Source organism: Amblyomma mixtum, chromosome 7 (genome assembly GCF_055824585.1).
Source record: "Amblyomma mixtum isolate Tamu chromosome 7, ASM5582458v1, whole genome shotgun sequence".
Lineage (NCBI taxonomy): Eukaryota > Metazoa > Arthropoda > Arachnida > Ixodida > Ixodidae > Amblyomma > Amblyomma mixtum.
The window spans coordinates 9,092,450-9,111,333 of record NC_143018.1 but is presented as its reverse complement, the minus strand read 5'-3'; the positions used below and the strand labels follow the sequence as shown (position 1 = coordinate 9,111,333).

General features: G+C 51.9%; 1 protein-coding gene across 1 annotated transcript; it reads right to left on the bottom strand.

The window, feature by feature from the left end:
- Positions 1 to 7,155: 7,155 nt before the first annotated feature.
- On the bottom strand, positions 7,156 to 11,776 carry CkIIalpha-i1 (CKII-alpha subunit interactor-1). Its single transcript, XM_089553705.1, has 3 exons — positions 11,487 to 11,776; positions 8,593 to 8,847; positions 7,156 to 7,638 (listed from the first exon to the last, which is right to left on the bottom strand). Exons 1-3 carry the CDS (start codon positions 11,504 to 11,506, stop codon positions 7,623 to 7,625), a joined length of 291 nt encoding a protein of 96 aa, XP_089409831.1. The 5' UTR covers positions 11,507 to 11,776; the 3' UTR covers positions 7,156 to 7,622.
- Between the last annotated feature and the right edge of the window lie 7,108 nt (positions 11,777 to 18,884).

Genomic DNA, 18,884 nt, shown 5'->3' with positions numbered 1-18,884 from the left:
GGTTTGGCAAAGGTCACCCCAAATGTCACCATCCCATTGGCTACAGCTTCCCCGACGCTCCTCCGAACTTACCCGAGTTTCTCCAAGTCTTCACACAAGATTCTTGGTTGTAACCGTGCTAAGTAGTGCTTTCCCACAGACAGAAGACTAAGGGCAAGTAGTAAAGATGGACCGGAACAATGGCTGAAATCGTATATACGGCCACTGCGCCGCATGGCAAGGCACGGCGAGCGTGGATATAAGGCGACTGTTTCTCCCCCTTCATCCTTCATCCGTTGCTCCCAGCGAGCTCCAATGTCTACCTGGAGTGTGACAGTCACTGGGCTTTTCCGATCCTCATTTTTATTATGTAAATGTTCGTGTGCCATACATTCTACCACTGCGGGGGTGAACGACCTGTGCGCAATGCCTGCATTAGTCACCCTACACATGCGATGCGTTCCGCCCCCTTTACAACGTTTCATCGGCCGTGAGTGTAAAGATCGTAATTGCCATAGTTCTCGCCAAAAGTGCATACTTTAAAACTCGTCACGCCTCAAAAAAGAAAAACCCTGTACACGGAGCCCAGCTAACTAGCGCGGTTTTCGATCCGCTGACATCACACGGTGCGGCGCTCAACTGACGGAACATGCGCTGCCACGTAGCGGCAGTAACACGAAACAGCTTCAGTTTTCGGAGGCCGGTTTTCCTTGCGCGGGACGTTCAATGCATGGTTCACGCCAATGCTGCGCATGTCTCTTCCTTTTAATTTCAGTCAGAGGGGATGAACCGTAAGTAAAGTCATAACTATCGATCTTTCTGTAATCTTTTCACTCCATTAGGGATCTGATGCAACCCTCCAGCGCGGCGAAGACCTCGGTGGACACCGATAGGCCCGACGGAGACTCAAGTGAAAATGAGAAAATATATACTGTGGTGACCAAGCTGCCACCACCTCGAATGTGCCGGCTACTCCGAGACTAGTGAAACCTTTGCTAGGAAAAGCAAGGTTCGAAGTGGGACCAGCAAGGTTTGAGCATGTCCTGACAGGAAGCCGGCGGGCAGACACAAATTCCAAGCTCAGTGCGCAATGAAGTCGGCGCAAAACGAAAGTGCGCACTAACAGGAGCGTTTACGAAGGCGTCCTTCTCAGTTAACAAGGTGCCCTATACCTGTGTTAGACCAAGCGCAGCTTCTCCAACTGACGAAAATCTGTTGCTTTTACCATGCAGCAGCCAAGAGCACCGGTCCATCTATGAACAGGGAGTCATCCCGTCAGACAAATCCAGTAAAAAATAAAAAATAGCCCCTGGCAATTTACAACTGGAGCCATCATACCGTAAATTAGCGCTCAAATGGGCCAACTGAAGCCTGTTGGAACTATATTAGGTTCTATGCCGGCAAGTATTGCATTGTGGAAACGTTCACAAAATACATGTCTTTGCAGAGATTTGCAAAATACACAACGTGAGAGATATTAGAGAGTTTCGGGGCTTAGAATAATCGGGGTTTAGCATATCGTTACTTTGTTTAGGTTCTAACCTAACTTCTTTTATAGGATTTTCTGCACCATCTGCGAGTGCACACACACAAGCCGCTGTCTTTTCTCTTAGAGTAAGGCTTTCGCTTTAGAATGATAAAATTGACAAAGATATTTTAATTCGTTATGGGTAAGCGCGACGGACGGGGTGCTAATACAAGCCTCCTTGTGCTTACAATGCTTTCTCCCCGAAACATTTTTACCGACCTCGCATGTTCCATCGCGCGTTCGTTGAAACATCTGCCGCTCAGTACAATATTGATACAGGCATTCGAAGAAGAGACAGAAGTAGCGCATGCGCTAGAAGAGGAAGAAGTTAGTTGGCTCTCTCGCGCGCGCTCGAACCACTAGGGGACCGCCGCAGGTTTTTCGTCTCTGCGCGGGTGTTCTTTTTGGCGTTGCACGCTACAGTTTGGTGGAGGTGCGGGGTACGCTTCCCGACCTGCAAACTCCGTACAGCGTCACTACGGACCTCACACCGGTTCACCAGCGACCCAGCCGCCGTCTCCGCGGAGAGTCGCCTGAATTTGGGCCCCTTCCCCCGCCAACAAGGACGACGCAGCCTCGACCGCCGAGTCCAACTGACATGGCCACTGACACCAGGACCCAGCCGCCGATCCAGCCTCTACCGTCGAGTCCAACTGCCATGGCCGCTGACACCAGGCCCCTGGCGCCGATCCTTTGCCACCCACCGCGAACACCGCCATCTTTTCACGGTGACGTGTTCGAAGACGCTGGGGACTGGCTGGAGACGTTCGAGCGGGTCGCACGCTACAACGGCTGGTGCGACGAGCGCAAGCTGAATAACGTCTACTTTGCCCTGGAAGAGACTGCTCGGACGTGGTTTGAAAACCACGAGGCTACACTTCCCACCTGGGAGACGTTTTGCCGGAGTCTCCTGGCTACGTTCCCCAACGCTGACCGCCGGGAGAAGGCCGAAGCTGCGCTGCACTCCCGAAATCAGCGCACGAACGAAAGCGTGCGCATGTACACCGAAGACATGACCCGTCTTTTCAAGCGCGCCGACCCCAACATGACAGAGGAGAAGAAGCTGCGCCATCTCATGCGTGGGGTTAAGCAGGAGCTGTTCGCGGGCCTCGTGCGCAGCCCACCCCGCACGGTGGCGGAATTTCTAACCGAGGCGACCACGATGGAGACGACGCTGCAACAACGGGCCCGCCAGTACAACCGGGACATCAACTGCATGGTGCCCGAAGGCTTTTCGTCGTGTCTCGGCGGCAGTGCAGACACCTTGCGTGAACTAATTCGCTCCGTTGTCCGGGAGGAACTGCAACGGATCCATCTGCCTCAGGTTGCACCTGCGCCGCTGGCAGCTCTGTCCGAAGTTGTCAGGGACGAGGTGCGACAGGCTGCGCAGGCACCTCCTGTCCCCGAAGCGCCATCCCGGTTCGATGACCGACCCACGTACGCATCTGTTGTACGTCGCACGACAGGCTACGGTCCCATTACCCCAACGCCTGGCGTGAGCAACATCGGCACATGTCACGCAAGCGTGCCTGGCTACGGTGTGACCCCGTCGACCTCCGTGAGTAACATCGCCACGTATTCTGCAACCGCATCTGCTACAGCTGGGCCACGCCCTCGCAAGTCGGATTTGTGGCGTACACCGGACCGCAGGCCTCTCTGCTACCACTGTGGGGAGCCTGGTCACCTCTACCGCGCCTGTCCGTACCGCCAAGTGGGCCTTCGCGGTTTCCATCCCGACGCACCCTGCCCTCAGAACGGCGAACGACCGCATGAGATTGCACAGCATCTCTGGGCACGCCAGAACCCTGCCTACTCTGGAAGGCGCGAGTCCCGTTCCCCTTCGCCTCTCCGTTATCGCTCTTCCAGCCCTGGCCGCCAGAGTAGCTCTGCTGGCCGTCGCTCGCCGAGTCCGCGTCGGGAAAACTAACACCAGCGACCTCTGGAGGCAAGGCCGCTGACGTCGGGACGTGTCAAGATCCTCCATCGCGGAACCCTCGAGCCGACGATACCCGGACAGAGAGAGGCAGCGACAGTATCAGATACGCTGCATCCGATTTGCGTGTGACAATTGATGGCACTGACATTACCGCGCTGCTCGATACCGGTGCTGATTACTCTGTTATGAGCCGTGCCTTCGCTGGAGAACTTAAGAAGGTTCTGACACCGTGGACGGGGACCCCCATTCACACCGCTGGTGGCCACCTAATTTCCCCTGTGGGCAAGTGCACGGCTAGAGTTGGGATTAGTGGTTTTACGTACGTTGGTGAATTTGTCGTACTCCCCGAGTGTTCCAGAGACTTGATTCTGGGGATCGACTTCCTGCAGTCGAACGGCGCTGTGATTGACTTTCAGGAGGCACGTGTCACGTTCTCGACCAAACAGGCCGTGGCGCGCTTTGACTCCCGCGATCCCTGCAGCAACGCTCTGCGCATTGTCGAGAACGACGTCACGGTGCCGCCGCGGTGCAGTGTTCTGGTGCTCGTGCGGAACGACCTCTTTCATGACTACGAGGGCCTAGCGGACACATCCTCCCCTCAAGTGGCCGCTTCAGACGCAGCCACTGGTGGGGCTTGTGAGATCCAGACTGCTCTCTCCGAGCTGCCTTCCGTGACCAACATGCAACGACGTCACAATGTCACGTGGGCCAGCTGCTTTACTCGACACGCCGGCGATGCCGCTGAATGGGACCCCTAACGCTCTTGAATTAAACCGCATGGAAAGGACCGAGCTTCCCGAACTTCCCGAGGACCGAGCTAATTCCAGGGAACCCTCAACTGGTTGACCCCTTTGCATCAATCCGGATTACCGAATAATTTATGAACCCTTTGTAGGGTTCATATTTTGTCACTTTGTAGGACAGCGGGACACCTACGTGTGCTATGTCCTTTCTCTATTTTGTCACTTGTAATCGCACACTGCCCCACTTGAACTTGCTTTTCCATCGGCACTGAAAATTTACAAGTTCAATCTGCGTCCCTTAGCATACAAGTGTGCTGCCGAATGCAGCGGATTCACAGAGCGTCAGCAAAGCCACCACAACAAAAGAAAACTAGACCGTTGCAGCCTATCCTTATTGATATCCAATGTTCATCTTCAAATTCACATGTCGCAATGAATTTCAGGCGTGACAAATTTATTGCAATGAAAAATATTTGACATGAATATGGAAAATGATTACAGTGAGCGGAAAATAATTCCAGTGAAAAATAAATACAGGTGATGGGAGGTTTTACAAAAAATAGCACTGGTGAAAAAGTAAGTACAGGTGGTGGGAGTTTTTACACAAACAAATGGTTTGAGTGAAAGATAAGTGCAGGTGGTGACAGTTCATACACAAAAAAATTGTTCTGGTGAAAAATAAATACGGGCGGTGGGAGTCTTTACAGTCATTAGGAATAATTTACAGAAGATGAGCGTTAATTACAATTACAATGAGTGGACAGCACGTTCGAAACTTCACAAGGAAACAACAAAAAACTGAAAACGGTGGGCCAGCGTAATACCTTCTCACTTTGAACCGGTTCGACATTTTTTCAGAGCCAGGGCCCATCGTAGTTTCGATAGATTTGAGCAGGGTAGTTTTGAATCAGCAGCACCGCCACGGCTGCCAGTTTTACTTCTGCGAGCTGCTGAGCTGACTCCCGGGGGGGGGGGGGGGGGCGGCTTCCGGCACCACGACATCGGCTGCGTCTTGCTGTGGCGAAGCTTCCCGTGCCTGCCTCGGCTGGGGACCAGGAACCTCTTGCGATCCGGCTTGTGCAGGGGCGGCCCGGACCCTCAGGACCAACAGGTCCAGGAATGTGGCCTCGCCGAGCCGCGGTCCAGCGGAGCCTTGACCACTGGAGGGACCAGGAACCTCTTGCGATCCGGCTTGTGCAGGGGCGGCCCGGACCCTCAGGACCAACAGGTCCAGGAATGTGGCCTCGCCGAGCCGCGGTCCAGCGGAGCCTTGACCACTGGAGGGACCAGGAACCTCTTGCGATCCGGCTTGTGCAGGGGCGGCCCGGACCCTCAGGACCAACAGGTCCAGGAATGTGGCCTCGCCGAGACGCGGTCCAGCGGAGCCTTGACCACTGGAGGGACCAGGAACCTCTTGCGATCCGGCTTGTGCAGGGGCGGCCCGCACCCTCAGGACCAACAGGTCCAGGAGTGTGGCCTCGCCGAGCCGCGGTCCAGCAGAGCCTTGACCACTGGAGGGACCAGGAACCTCTTGCGATCCGGCTTGTGCAGGGGCGGCCCGGACCCTCGGGACCAACAGGTCCAGGAGTGTGGCCTCGCCGAGCCGCGGTCCAGCGGAGCCTTGACCACTGGAGGGACCAGGAACCTCTTGCGATCCGGCTTGTGCAGGGGCGGCCCGGACCCTCAGGACCAACAGGTCCAGGGGTGCGGCCTCGCCGAGCCGCGGTCCAGCGGAGCCTTGACCACTGGAGGGACCAGGAACCTCTTGCGATCCGGCTTGTGCAGGGGCGGCCCGGACCCTCAGGACCAACAGGTCCAGGGGTGTGGCCTCGCCGAGCCGAGGTCCAGCGGAGCCTAGACCACTGGAGGGACCAGGAACCTCTTGCGATCCGGCTTGTGCAGGGGCGGCCCGGACCCTCAGGACCAACAGGTCCAGGGGTGTGGCCTCGCCGAGCCGCGGTCCAGCGGAGCCTTGACCACTGGAGGGACCAGGAACCTCTTGCGATCCGGCTTGTGCAGGGGCGGCCCGGACCCTCAGGACCAACAGGTCCAGGAATGTGGCCTCGCCGAGCCGCGGTCCAGCGGAGCCTTGACCACTGGAGGGACCAGGAACCTCTTGCGATCCGGCTTGTGCAGGGGCGGCCCGCACCCTCAGGACCAACAGGTCCAGGAGTGTGGCCTCGCCGAGCCGCGGTCCAGCAGAGCCTTGACCACTGGAGGGACCAGGAACCTCTTGCGATCCGGCTTGTGCAGGGGCGGCCCGGACCCTCAGGACCAACAGGTCCAGGAATGTGGCCTCGCCGAGCCGCGGTCCAGCAGAGCCTTGACCACTGGAGGGACCAGGAACCTCTTGCGATCCGGCTTGTGCAGGGGCGGCCCGCACCCTCAGGACCAACAGGTCCAGGAATGTGGCCTCGCCGAGCCGCGGTCCAGCAGAGCCTTGACCACTGGAGGGACCAGGAACCTCTTGCGATCCGGCTTGTGCAGGGGCGGCCCGGACCCTCAGGACCAACAGGTCCAGGGGTGCGGCCTCGCCGAGCCGCGGTCCAGCGGAGCCTTGACCACTGGAAGGACCAGGAACCTCTTGCGATCCGGCTTGTGCAGGGGCGGCCCGGACCCTCAGGACCAACAGGTCCAGGGGTGTGGCCTCGCCGAGCCGCGGTCCAGCGGAGCCTTGACCACTGGAGGGACCAGGAACCTCTTGCGATCCGGCTTGTGCAGGGGCGGCCCGGACCCTCCGGACCAACAGGTCCAGGAATGTGGCCTCGCCGAGCCGCGGTCCAGCGGAGCCTTGACCACTGGAGGGACCAGGAACCTCTTGCGATCCGGCTTGTGCAGGGGCGGCCCGGACCCTCGGGACCAACAGGTCCAGGAGTGTGGCCTCGCCGAGCCGCGGTCCAGCGGAGCCTTGACCACTGGAGGGACCAGGAACCTCTTGCGATCCGGCTTCTGCAGGGGCGACCCGGACCCTCGGGACCGACAGGTCCAGGGGCGTGGCCTCGCCGAGCCGCGGTCCAGCGGAGCCTTGACCACTGGAGGGACCAGGAACCTCTTGCGATCCGGCTTGTGCAGGGGCGGCCCGGACCCTCAGGACCAACAGGTCCAGGAATGTGGCCTCGCCGAGCCGCGGTCCAGCGGAGCCTTGACCACTGGAGGGACCAGGAACCTCTTGCGATCCGGCTTGTGCAGGGGCGGCCCGCACCCTCAGGACCGACAGGTCCAGGGGTGCGGCCTCGCAGAGCTGCGGTCCAGCGGAGCCTTCACCACGGGAGCGCTGAACTCCGCTAGGGCCTGGCTCCGCGGACTCCACGCGAATGCCCTGCTGGGCGGCTGCCCGAATGCATCGGCTATTTCCGATATGGCGCTCCAGGTTGTACCGTGAGCTGAACGGAGCTCCACATCTTGGGCACTCGTACGGCTGTTGGTTCCCATGACTCTACTTGAGCATGTGCCTGCGGAAAGTAGGAAAGAACATTACCCACGCCATTGGAACAATTGCGAGGCCGCCCACAGCATCGTTAAAGTGCGGTCATGAATCAGCAAGGTAAGAGTATTGCCTTTGCTGAGCTATCCTTCCCTTTTATTCCAACTGCCCACGCTCATCGTTCCTATCCGCAGTATTACTGGTTTTGGTTTTGTGGGGTTTAACGTCCCAAAGCGACTAAGGCTATGAGAGACGCCGTAGTGAAGGGCTCCGGAAATTTCGACCACCTGGGGTTCTTTAACGTACACTGACATCGCACATTACACGAGCCTCTAGAATTTCTCCTCCAAAGAAATTCTAGCCGCCGCGGCCGGGATCGAACCCGCGTTTTTTGGGCCAGCAGCCGAGCACCATAGCCACTGAGCCACCGCGGCGGCTATCCGCAGTATTACGTCGTCTACTTTCCCCTTATTCACCGCCGTATTAGTACTGTGCACGGTAACCATGACTAATTTTTATATTCGCATTAACAAGTCCGAAAAGCCTGTAAGAGTGCGGCGAGCAAAGGCGAAACGGGATTGAAGGAACAGCAGAGTAACAAAACGCCCACGGCGTTTGCACCGAGCGAATTGAGAGGTTGCCCCTGTATGAAAATATCACCACGTGAAGCGGCATTACATATTCCAATGCGGCGAGTGTCAAGAATCCGTCATAATTACTTCGACGTTGCTGCTCAGGAGAAACAAGAAAAGCAAAGGCACAGAAACTTTTCCCTAGATACAATGAAGAGCCACGCGTAAAGGACTGTGGATATCATTTTACACGATAATGATGCGTCGCTCCACGTGAAAGGAGGAATGAGCAGAGACGGAGACGGGCGACATTCTTCAAAGGTTGGCGGTACCTTTACTTCACAGGTAACACGACGATACATTAACCCTTCCCGAAGCATTTAAAACACATTCGACAACGCAGTTCGTACCTTGCGCGGTGGGAGAGCCGCGTGAACACTTCCCCGCACATCACGCACGAGTATTTATTCCCATGGGCGGTCTTCCTATGCTCCCGCAACTCGTGCAAGGTCTTGAACTCGGCGGCGAAATCGCAGCACTGGGATGCCCCAGCAGGGCGCTGCAGAGGCCCATGCAAGCCGTGGAGATGGCGCCGCAAGTTGAAAGACCGGTCGGTCCGGTGATGGCATATTTTGCACTTGTGTCTGCCGCCCTTTGGTGTGTCCCTGCAACCACACAAAAAACATACGAAAAACACCATCAGCCAAAAGCACGTGTTTCACTCCAGTAATAAATGCGCAATCTTCCCTGCCATTCACGCTGGGTAAAGAAGTAGGCGCTCTCTCGTGAGAGTCTGTCGCACACACACCACTAAGAAGAGTACTGCCCTCTCAAGCAGTATTCTTTCCCTCTATCTTCTTCTTGCACGGTGGGAGACAAAGAGCCCTTTTAATTTTTGTGCACAGAGCTATTTCGCTGATCACAGTTTGAAGCCTGCTTGATCTTAAAGCTAGGTGGCAGATTGGCCACTAAGAGTTATGTCACCTTGTGACCTCATCACAATCTGCCCACCGGACTGTAAGCCCACCGAGGTGGGCGGCAGTTCAGTTAATGATTGGTCGTGAAAGGGCTCTTGGGAAGAGCAACCTAAGACCGGCCGGCGGCAGCAACTGTCATAGCAGGGCATTGGCGCATCGCTTAACCACTCCAGCACAGCGCCAGGAGTGGTATAAGGACGCCCGGGGATCTATGGACGTAAAGTAGAGAAGGGTAGTAGATCGGGCTCGTTGGTGCAGATTTGACATTTTTTCGAAGCGCTAAACGAACAAGGACGCAGAGGGAACAGACAAGGACGAGCGCTACTTCCAACTGTTTATTTCGTAAAACCGCACAACTAACCGTAAAAGCGTAAAACCCGCCGTTCGTAAAACCGTAAAACCCACAACTTGAAAAGGGCAGCGCAGAAAGCAGATGTTAGAGTTGTATTCACGGCCCCTAACAAGCTAAACAAGCTTTGCAAGCTGACGAAGCCCTACTCTTCTGTCAAACAGTTACGCGGCATCAAACACCAAACAGCGTACGTAGACTGTGTAGACTTGTGTACTGCATCCCTCTATCTTGTGGCAAAAAGTATGTTGGGCTGTTGTCTCAATGACCGGCTACGCCAGCACAACAACAATGTTAAAAATTCCTACGGAAGCAACCTAGCCATTCAATGCAGTAAGGGCCGTAATTGTACTCCATTGTTAAATCAGTGCCATATCATCGGACGTAGTCGTGATCAACTAACCCGAGAGATTATAGAAGCACAGAACATAGCATCACTGGGTAGCACTTGTGTAAGCTCACCGTCTATTTCATTGTCAAAAAAAGAACTTGCCTTCCTCAGGGTATCAACGTAATCGTGCACCCTCTCCTTGGTTCTGTTAGTCTCTGCAGCTATACTGTGTAATCTCGCACGTGCAGTTTACTGCCGTGTCATAAAAGCGTTCGAGAACTGTTTAAAGCACTTGCGGTTTTACGAAATAAACAGTTGGAAGTAGCGCTCGTCCTTATCTGTTCCCTCTGCGTCCTTGTTCTTTTAGCGCTTCGAAAAAATGTTAAAGTAGAGAAGAACCAGTTCCGCGTATATGGGCATTAATCAATTAACGACATGAAGCCATATCGTTAAAGCGTAGTTTAAGGGTCCCCGGTTTTCAAGCGCTATCACTCACCGTTCTCACCGTATGAAACGTGCTCGACCTGTAAAATCGAGCTTCGAACCAAGACCCGAATTGAGAACAGAATTGTTAACGGACCTAATTCGGATTTGGCCTAACCATGCTAGTTCGTCTGTCACGATTTTTATTTTTTTCACATCCGGTACGTCTCGATAGAGAAGATTTGTATAGCAGACAAATCACCTGCGTGTGGGTAATCGAAAGGTTAACTTCCGTTTCAGAATAGGGAATATTCAACATTCCGCAGGTGCGCTTTCCCACACATAGGTGGTACCAAAAACAAGATGACGTACTTGTATATATGTAAGAAACATATTTTGGGAGAATCAAACAAACGAAAGACTAGTCCATCTTGCTTTGTTTCAGCTGGAAACGCATGGTCAGCCATCTTGTCTTGGGAAACATTGTTATGCGGGAAAGCGTATTTTCGGGATTTTGAATATCCCCTATTGAACGCGTTATCTTTCGAGTGCCTCCTGGAAAGCTTTAATGCGCCGGTGAAAGACTGCACGCTCATCGTTGCTCCGCGGCGAGCCAGCCCTCCAGGAGGTGCAATTTGTCCAATGTGCACATTCCACGGAAAGGAGGGGCTGAATGCGCCCACATTGCTTTTAGGTGCAGCCCCTGGTGCTCTAGAACACTTGTGAGAGCCACCAATAAGAGGCAAGAAACCTATTTTGTTTCTTTTCGTTATCATCCGCGTACGAAATCATGCTGCGGCCAACAAGACTCTCGCAGTCGACTACTGCGGCCAAGAGCGGCACGTCTTTGCAGGAAACAAACAAGGTCAACAGTCCGGCCCCCAAGCACGCAAAAGAAGAAGCTAACGTTCAGTTGGCACGAGTGCAAGAGGAATTACACGGCGCTGATACTTCACCGAACATTGATATCTTCGTTTTGAAGGAATACGAAGGGGCTGTTTTCTGTGTGACCGGATTATGAAACAGTAATCAACGCGTGAAGTTAGCTCTGATAAGCGTTACAAATGCCGTTACCGGCATTTGTAAGCAGCGCAGAACTACCTGCGTCATTTCCATTCGCCCAGTTATGAGCTGGTCAGACCACTGGCTTCTTGTTGACCATTGCGAGCAGCTTAATTAGTGCGCCAGCTTAGCTAGACAGCAATGAGACAAGTTGGCGCTTACTTGTCCCTGACCTCTTGCATCCCTGAGGGCCCCGGCTGCTGGTCTTCCTGATCCTGCAGGGTGCCGCCATCGGAACCTCCACCTCAGCACCTGCTGAAGCCATCTTTCCAGTTGACTGCTCGGGCGGCGACACCGGCTGAGGTTCGCTCGCGGCCTGCCGTTCCAGCGCCTGCGGCTCGAGCACCGGTGGCTCAGGGCGAAGCAGCGGAGCCCCTGACACGGGCTCCGCTTTCGGCTGCGCCGTCGATGCCGCCACGTCTCCCGCCGGAGCTTCCTCCGGGGGCATGTCAGCTTCATATGATGAATATCTTGAAAGAACAGCAGAAACACACGGATTAAGCTGTGCTTGCCAGCCGGTGCAGGGATTAGCGACAACAAAGCGCCAAGAACAGTAATGAGAGATCGGTTTCAACAAGGCAGGCACACCGCGTTATAATGACGCCATAAATAAACATCGCCCGATGGAGAATGGCTAGTCTAGCAAACACAACCTCAATGCCAGGATCGTTCATGATCGCAGGAATAAAAATTAGCCAAGGCTTCGAATTTAACCAGTCAATAAGGTCGGTAGCTCCAGCTACTCACTGGCAAAATATAAACATGATATAAATTATTCTATTATATAAACATTATACTATAGCTAAAACAGTTTAGACGCTCCGCATCGTCACAATAGAAAGGGCCAAAAATAGAAGCAAGCGACGATAGACACCTTCCGCACACACGCGCCTCCCTCTGATCATTTTTTGGCGGCTGACATGTCGTCGCCTCCTCCGGCCACACCCACTCACTTCTCCCGACGGCTACCGACGCGCGGGAGGAGGGCAGGGGGCGGAGCTTGCGGCCGCGGCCATGGGAGCCTCGTGACGTCAGAAAAAGGTCTCACGGCGAGCCAATGGCAGCCCTTCGTATGTGACGTAAACAGCCCGACGTGCCGCATTGCGCGCGGATTCGGGCGAAAGCTCGGCACTGCAGGTCGTCGCGAGGAGCGGAAGCGCAAATTTTAAAATTAGATTCTAAATGATCGGTTCGCTTCTGAGGTCTAGTACATGGCATGAATATTCGGTGGCCTGTACTCTACATAATTAAAGCGTATGAGAGGCAACCTCGAACATCCTTATGAACAACCTGCCCACCCGGACATTGTGTGTCACAAGAGCAACCTGTGTGTCACCAGTCCGAGCGGTGGCAGCAACTGTCATAGCAGGGCATTGTCGCATCGCTTAACCACTCCACCACAGCGCCAGGAACGGTACAAGGACGCCCGAGGATCTATGGACCTAAAGTAGAGAATGACCAGTTCCGTGTACATAAATCAATTAACGCCATGGAGTCATATCGTTAAGGCGTAGTTTAAGCGCCCCCTCCAGTTTGCAACCGCTGGCACTAAGGCCCCCCACTCACCGGTTCCGCCGTATGAATCGTGCTCGACCTGTAAAACCGAGCTTCGAACCAAAACCCGAATTGAGAGCAAAAGTGTTAACGGACCTAATTCGCATTTGGCCTAACCATGCTAATTCGTGCGACACGTTTTTTTTTTGTTTTTGGTATCCGGTACCTTTCGATAGCAGCGATGTTTATATCAGAGAAATCGCCTCCGTGCGGGTAGCCGAAAGGTTAACTTCCGTTTCAGAATAGGGAATATTCAAAATTCCGCCAGTGCGCTTTCCCACACATAGGTGGAACACAAGACAAGATGGCCGACTTCTTTATAAAAAAAAACTGCGCGGGCTGAAGCACAGGTGCTAAAGATATAGTACAATGTAAGAAACATATTTTGGAAGAATCAAACAAAAAACCAGTCCATCTTGCTTTGTTTCAGCTGGAAACGCATGGTCAGCCATCTTGTCTTAGGCAACATTGTTATGCGGAAAGCGCACTTTCGTAGATTTTGAATATCGCCTATTGAACGCGTTATCTTTCGACTGCCTCCTGGAACGCTTTAATGCGTAGGGGAAAGAACGCATGCCCAACGTTGCTCCGTGGCGAGCCAGCCCTCCAGGCAGTGCCATTTGTGCAATCTGCACATTCCACGGAAAGGAGGAGCGTAATGCGCCCACTTCGCTTTTAGGGGCAGCCGCTGGTGCTCTAGAACGCTTGTGAGAGCCACCAATAAGAATCAAGAAACCTATTTTGTTTCTTGTCGTTACCATTCGCATACGACATCATGCTGGGGACAATTAGGCTCTCGAAGTCGAAAACTGCCTCCAAGAGCGGCAATTCTTTGCAGGAGAAAAACAAGGTCAAGATTCCGGCACCCAAGCACGCAACCGAAAATTCTCACATTCAGTGGGCACAAGTGCAAAAAGAATTACATGGCGCTGGTACTTCACAGAACATGGATATCCTTTTGGATGGATAAGAAGGGGCTGTTTTCTGTGCGAAACAGTGATCAACGCGTGAAGTTAGCTCTGATAAGGTGGATTGGTGAGCTAGTTGGTTCATGATCCTATAATTGAGCAGCAGAAAGTGAACAAGGACGTTGAATAAACATACAGACGAGGGCGTCCCATCATCCTCCTCGTCTTTATGTTTCCTCAACGTCCATGTTAACTTTCTGCTGCTTAGTTATACCATCTGATAAGCGTCGCGTTACCTGCATTTGTAAGCAGCGCAGAACCAGCTGCGTCGCGAATTACATCCGGCCAGCTGGTCAGAGCGCTTGCTTCTGAAAAAAACTTTTCGAGCAGCTTAATTACTGTGCAAGCTAAGGTAGACAGCAAAAGACAATGAGACAAAAAGTTCCCGCTTACTTTTCGTTCTGGTCTTCCTGATCCTGTGGTGCCGCCATCGGAACCTCCACCTCAGCACCTGCTGAAGCCACCTTTGCAGCTTCCCGCTCCTGCGGCGACACCTCCGCGAGAACCTGAGGTTCGCTCACCGCCTGCCGCTCCAGCGCCTGCGGCTCGAGCATCGGTGGCTCAACCTGAAGCAGCGAAGCCCCTGACTCGGGCACCGCCTTCGGCAGCGCCGTCGCTGCCGCCACGTCTCCCGCCCGAGCTTCTACCGGTGGCATCTCTGGTTGAGCTCAAAACGATGAATACCTTGAGAGAACAGCAGAAACACACGGATTAAGCTGTGCTTCCATCGGGTGCAGGGATTAGCTATAACAAAGCATCAAGAACAGTAGTGAGAGATAGGCGTCAATATGTTCGAGAAAGAAACGGTAATAGCGCTACAGCAAGACGTACACACGAAAGACTGACACAGGCGTCCATAAAGCAGGCACAGCGTGTTATGACGCCACAAATAAACATGGTACATTCTCTCCTGTGGCACAACAAGGACGTAGACGGAGTGAGGACAACACAAGTGCGTTGTCGTCACTCCGTCTACGTCCGTGTGGTGTCACAGCAGAGAAAGTAGGAATTCGTACGAACTCGGCCAATTCTCAACCGTTCTGAATAAATATCGCCCAGTAGAGAATGGATACACTAGCAAAGGGAGAATGAACAAGACACCCTCAATACCAGGATGGTTCATGATCGCAGGCAGAAAAATTAGCCAAGGCTTCAGATTTAACTAACAAAATATAAAAGGCACATTACTATAGCTAAAACACGTTAGGCGCTGCGCATCGTCACAATAGAAAGCGCCAATAATAGAAGCAAGTGATGTCATATATTCCGCACACTCGAAAATACGCCAAACAGCGCTAATTATTCACCCATGTGCGCGCAGGATTGATATGATAATGAACTGCCTACAAGCGCCGGAAAGCCCGAAACAGAACGTCAAAAACGGGAAAGGCTACCCCTGCGAGTGCGCATATACTGTTGGCAACGATTGTTAACCCAATAAAGAGGCTCTGAAGGGGTTCCCAATAAAGTTGCGGTATGCCTAGGATGTTAGAGGACGCCGCTTCACAAATATCCTCCAGCAAGAATTTTCTGAATCCGTTTTGTGGAATCTGAGTTATCTTGAAAATTTGAATTCACGCTTCTTCGCCTCGTGATTTTTTGCAGAGATGTCGGCGCCTCTGCCGGCGACACCCACTCAGTCCTCCCCGCCTTCTGCCGATGCGCGCGAGAGGAGAGGGCGGAGCATGCGGCCGCGGGAGCCTCGTGACGTCAGAAAGAGGCGTCACGGCGAGCCAATGGCAGCCCTTCGCTGATGACGTAAAGAGCGCGACATGACGCATTGCGCGCGGATTCGGGCGAAAGCTCGGCGCGCACAGCAGGTCGCCGCGAGGAGCGGAAGCGCGAATTTTTTAAATTATATTCTAAATGATCGGTTCGTTGCTGAGCTCCAGTACATTCGGGGGAATGTACTCTGCATAATTAAAGCGTATTATAGGCAACATCCTTATGAATCTCCAGGATTTCATCATCAAAGGGTCCCAGGAAAGGGTGTTCGAGGTTGCCTATAATACGCTTGCATGATGTAGAGTGCAGGCCACCAAGTGTTCGTGCCGCGTACTCGGCCTCAAAAGCGAACCAATAATTTACAATATAATTTTAACAATTCGCGTCTCCGCGCCTCGTGGCGACCTGCTGTGCGCGCCGAGCTTTCGCCCGAATCCGCGCGCAATGCGTCATGTCGCGCTCTTTACGTCATCAGCGAAGGGCTGCCATTGGCTCGCCGTGACGCCTTTTTCTGACGTCACGCTGCCCCCGCGGCCGTAAGCCCCGGTGGCGGCACTCTAAATATGAAGTAAGCCATGTCGTTAGTTTGGGATTTTTAAAACATAGTATTGGTTTTAAGTAGAAGTTTAGGGTGGGAAATTTATCAAAAGCTTTGGCGAAATCTAAGTAAATTAAGTCCACCTGTCCGCGGGAATTAATCGTTTGTGAAATATCATGAACTAGCTCAACTAACTGTGTAATCGTAGACGAACCTTTACGGAAACCATGCTGTAGTGGTGATAATAGTTCGATAGTGTTTGGTCATGATATGTTCTAGTCGCTTAGAACACGTACTGGTGAGAGAAATTGCTCTGTAATTGCTAAAGTCTGAAGTGTTGCCGGTTTTATGGATTGACACTAATCTGGCTAGTTTCCATGCGGAAGGGAACTAACCATTGCTAACAGAGGAAATAAATATTTTCGTAAGGAACTTAAACACCCACTCAGCATACCCGACTAAAAATTCATTAGGTATACCATCTGGTCCGGGGCTTTTTTTTGTGTTAATATTGAGTAACAGGTTCAGAACACCTTCGGTTATCACAATATCTGAAATGGGAGGACGGGTAGAGAAGTCATAATGGCCTGGCAACGTGCCATCATCCTTCGTAAAAACAGAGGAAAACTGAAGGTTGAATTGTTCAGTGTTTGCTTGAGTATTAACCTCAGCATTTGAACAGTGTTGCGTGGTTGATGGATTAACATACCTCCAAAATTTCGCCGCCGGTACCTCGCAAAGAAACTTCCTCAGTGTAACATTAAAAAAAACGGTTTTTTGACTCTCTAATTTGGTGTTTCAAGTCATGTCTCATGCGGCGAATGCAAGCTGTGTCACCCACATTGCAATTTTGGGAACATGCTTTTCGTTTCCGCTGAATTTTCCTTTTCGAATGGATAATTTCTGTTAATCCATGTATTCCTGCGCCTGCTTTTCTTTTTATTCTTTGGTATAAAGTGCTCGATAGAATGGGTTCCGGCATTGGAAAATAAACTCCACAAAGCATCAGTGCTCAGTTCTGAGTGATAGAGGTACATGAATTCATCGAAAGAAGATGCAAGATAATCTAGCACACCGACATCTGCGATCTGAAAATTCAAAACCTCTCTTATTGGTTCAGATGATGAGATAGATGGTGACATATTGAATAAAGATATTGCCACTTTATGATCTGATAATCCGTCCTCAACATGACAATCTGTCAAAGTGCCTTAATAAGCCATGAGACAAAAATTAAATCAAGAATAGATGATGTATCACACAGTCTTGTGAATTCGGTTGGCATTTTGTTGTGATTTAGTGCAAATAGTACTAAGTCCAAAAGGTGTTCAGAGCTTGCCATATCCATCTCCCCGGGTGCGTAGGAGCTCCAATTAATTTCCGGTAAATTAAAATCGCCTAGGAGAATTACTCCGTCTCCTCCTCTAATATTTCTTTCCATAAATTCCCTTATATTGGTAATTCCGTAGAGTAAGGAATTTGGTGGTCTATCTACCCCTCCAATATAAACGGTTCGATCGGTAAGCTTAGTTTTGATCCATACCGCTTCATTATCGCCCGATTGATGCAGGACAGTACACAAAACATTTTGCTTGACCAGCACGGCTACGCCACCGCCTCTTCCTTCTCGGTCCTTTCTGAACGCTTTATATCCAGCTGGCACGAACTCGGCGTCCTTTATATTCTTCATGTAACCATGTCTCCGTTATAACAATAACGTCAGGTTCATGTTCCATAGCTATTACTTCCAGTGAGTCGGATTTGTTTAATATGCTCCGTGCATTTATATTCACTATCTTAAACTCACTCTGCTTGCTTTGTTCGTGTCACTTGTTGCCACTTCCGGTGGTGCTGGCAATTCTGTATCTCTCATTCTTAACTTCGTTCCAGCCATACAGCACGTTGTTCAGTTTTAGTTTATCAAAAACAAGTTTGCCCTTACGGCCATCTTTTCTTTCTTCTGCACTTGAATCCCAAAGCTTTTTCCTAATTTCCACAACTAGTTTGGAGTAATCTTCACTAATGCTTATTAGTTTAGTACAATTACTCAAAATTTTTACTTTGTCCCTATAGTCCCCAACTCTGAAGATAATCGGGTGATTTCCTTCGGGTGAATACCTGCCAAGCCTGTGGATTCTTTCAATGGAACATACACTCACCTTAAGGATATCGCTACAAATTTCTTCTGTCACTTTCTGCATCAATGTCACTTCGTTTTCATTTTCGTCATCAATTACACCTCTAATAATCAAATTATTTCTTCGAGAACGATTATCTAGGTCATCAACCTGTTTAGCAAGGCGGGACATATCATCATCCCACTTCTCAACAACCGTTTCAATGTTTGCGAGCCTGCTGTGAGTATCATCCAAGGTTTCTAGTTTCCTTTCAATTGCAGAAGGCGACCTTGCATTTCAAGCATTCTTGTTTCAGAGGAAGCCTGATTAACCTGGACCTCTGAGTTTTGATAGGATCTCCTTTTGGTTCTGGATTAGTTCTGTGAACATTTCTTCTGTCACTGGACCGGGATTTTCCTCTACATCGCCGGATAATTTTTAGTAACGAACCCGCCAACGAGAAACACTCCAAAAAGCAGCGTAGCACAAGGTGTGGACACGGCAACACTATAAGACAGAGGTCGTCGCTATAGAAGCCATATTTCGAATGACTAACCTGCGCATACAACGGTACGTTGGGTGACATAGTCACGACGGTGCCGCCGTGTCCACTAAAGCTGGTCGTCGTCGAGCTCTCATTTGTAGGCAGCAGCCGAGA

Coding starts and splice junctions, on each gene's coding strand:
- CkIIalpha-i1 (XM_089553705.1), bottom strand. CDS start 11,506: ATGCAAGAGGTCAGGGACAA. Junction 8,848..11,486: donor ATGCAAGAGGTCAGGGACAA/GTAAGCGCCAAC, acceptor GTGTGGTTGCAG/GGACACACCAAAGGGCGGCA.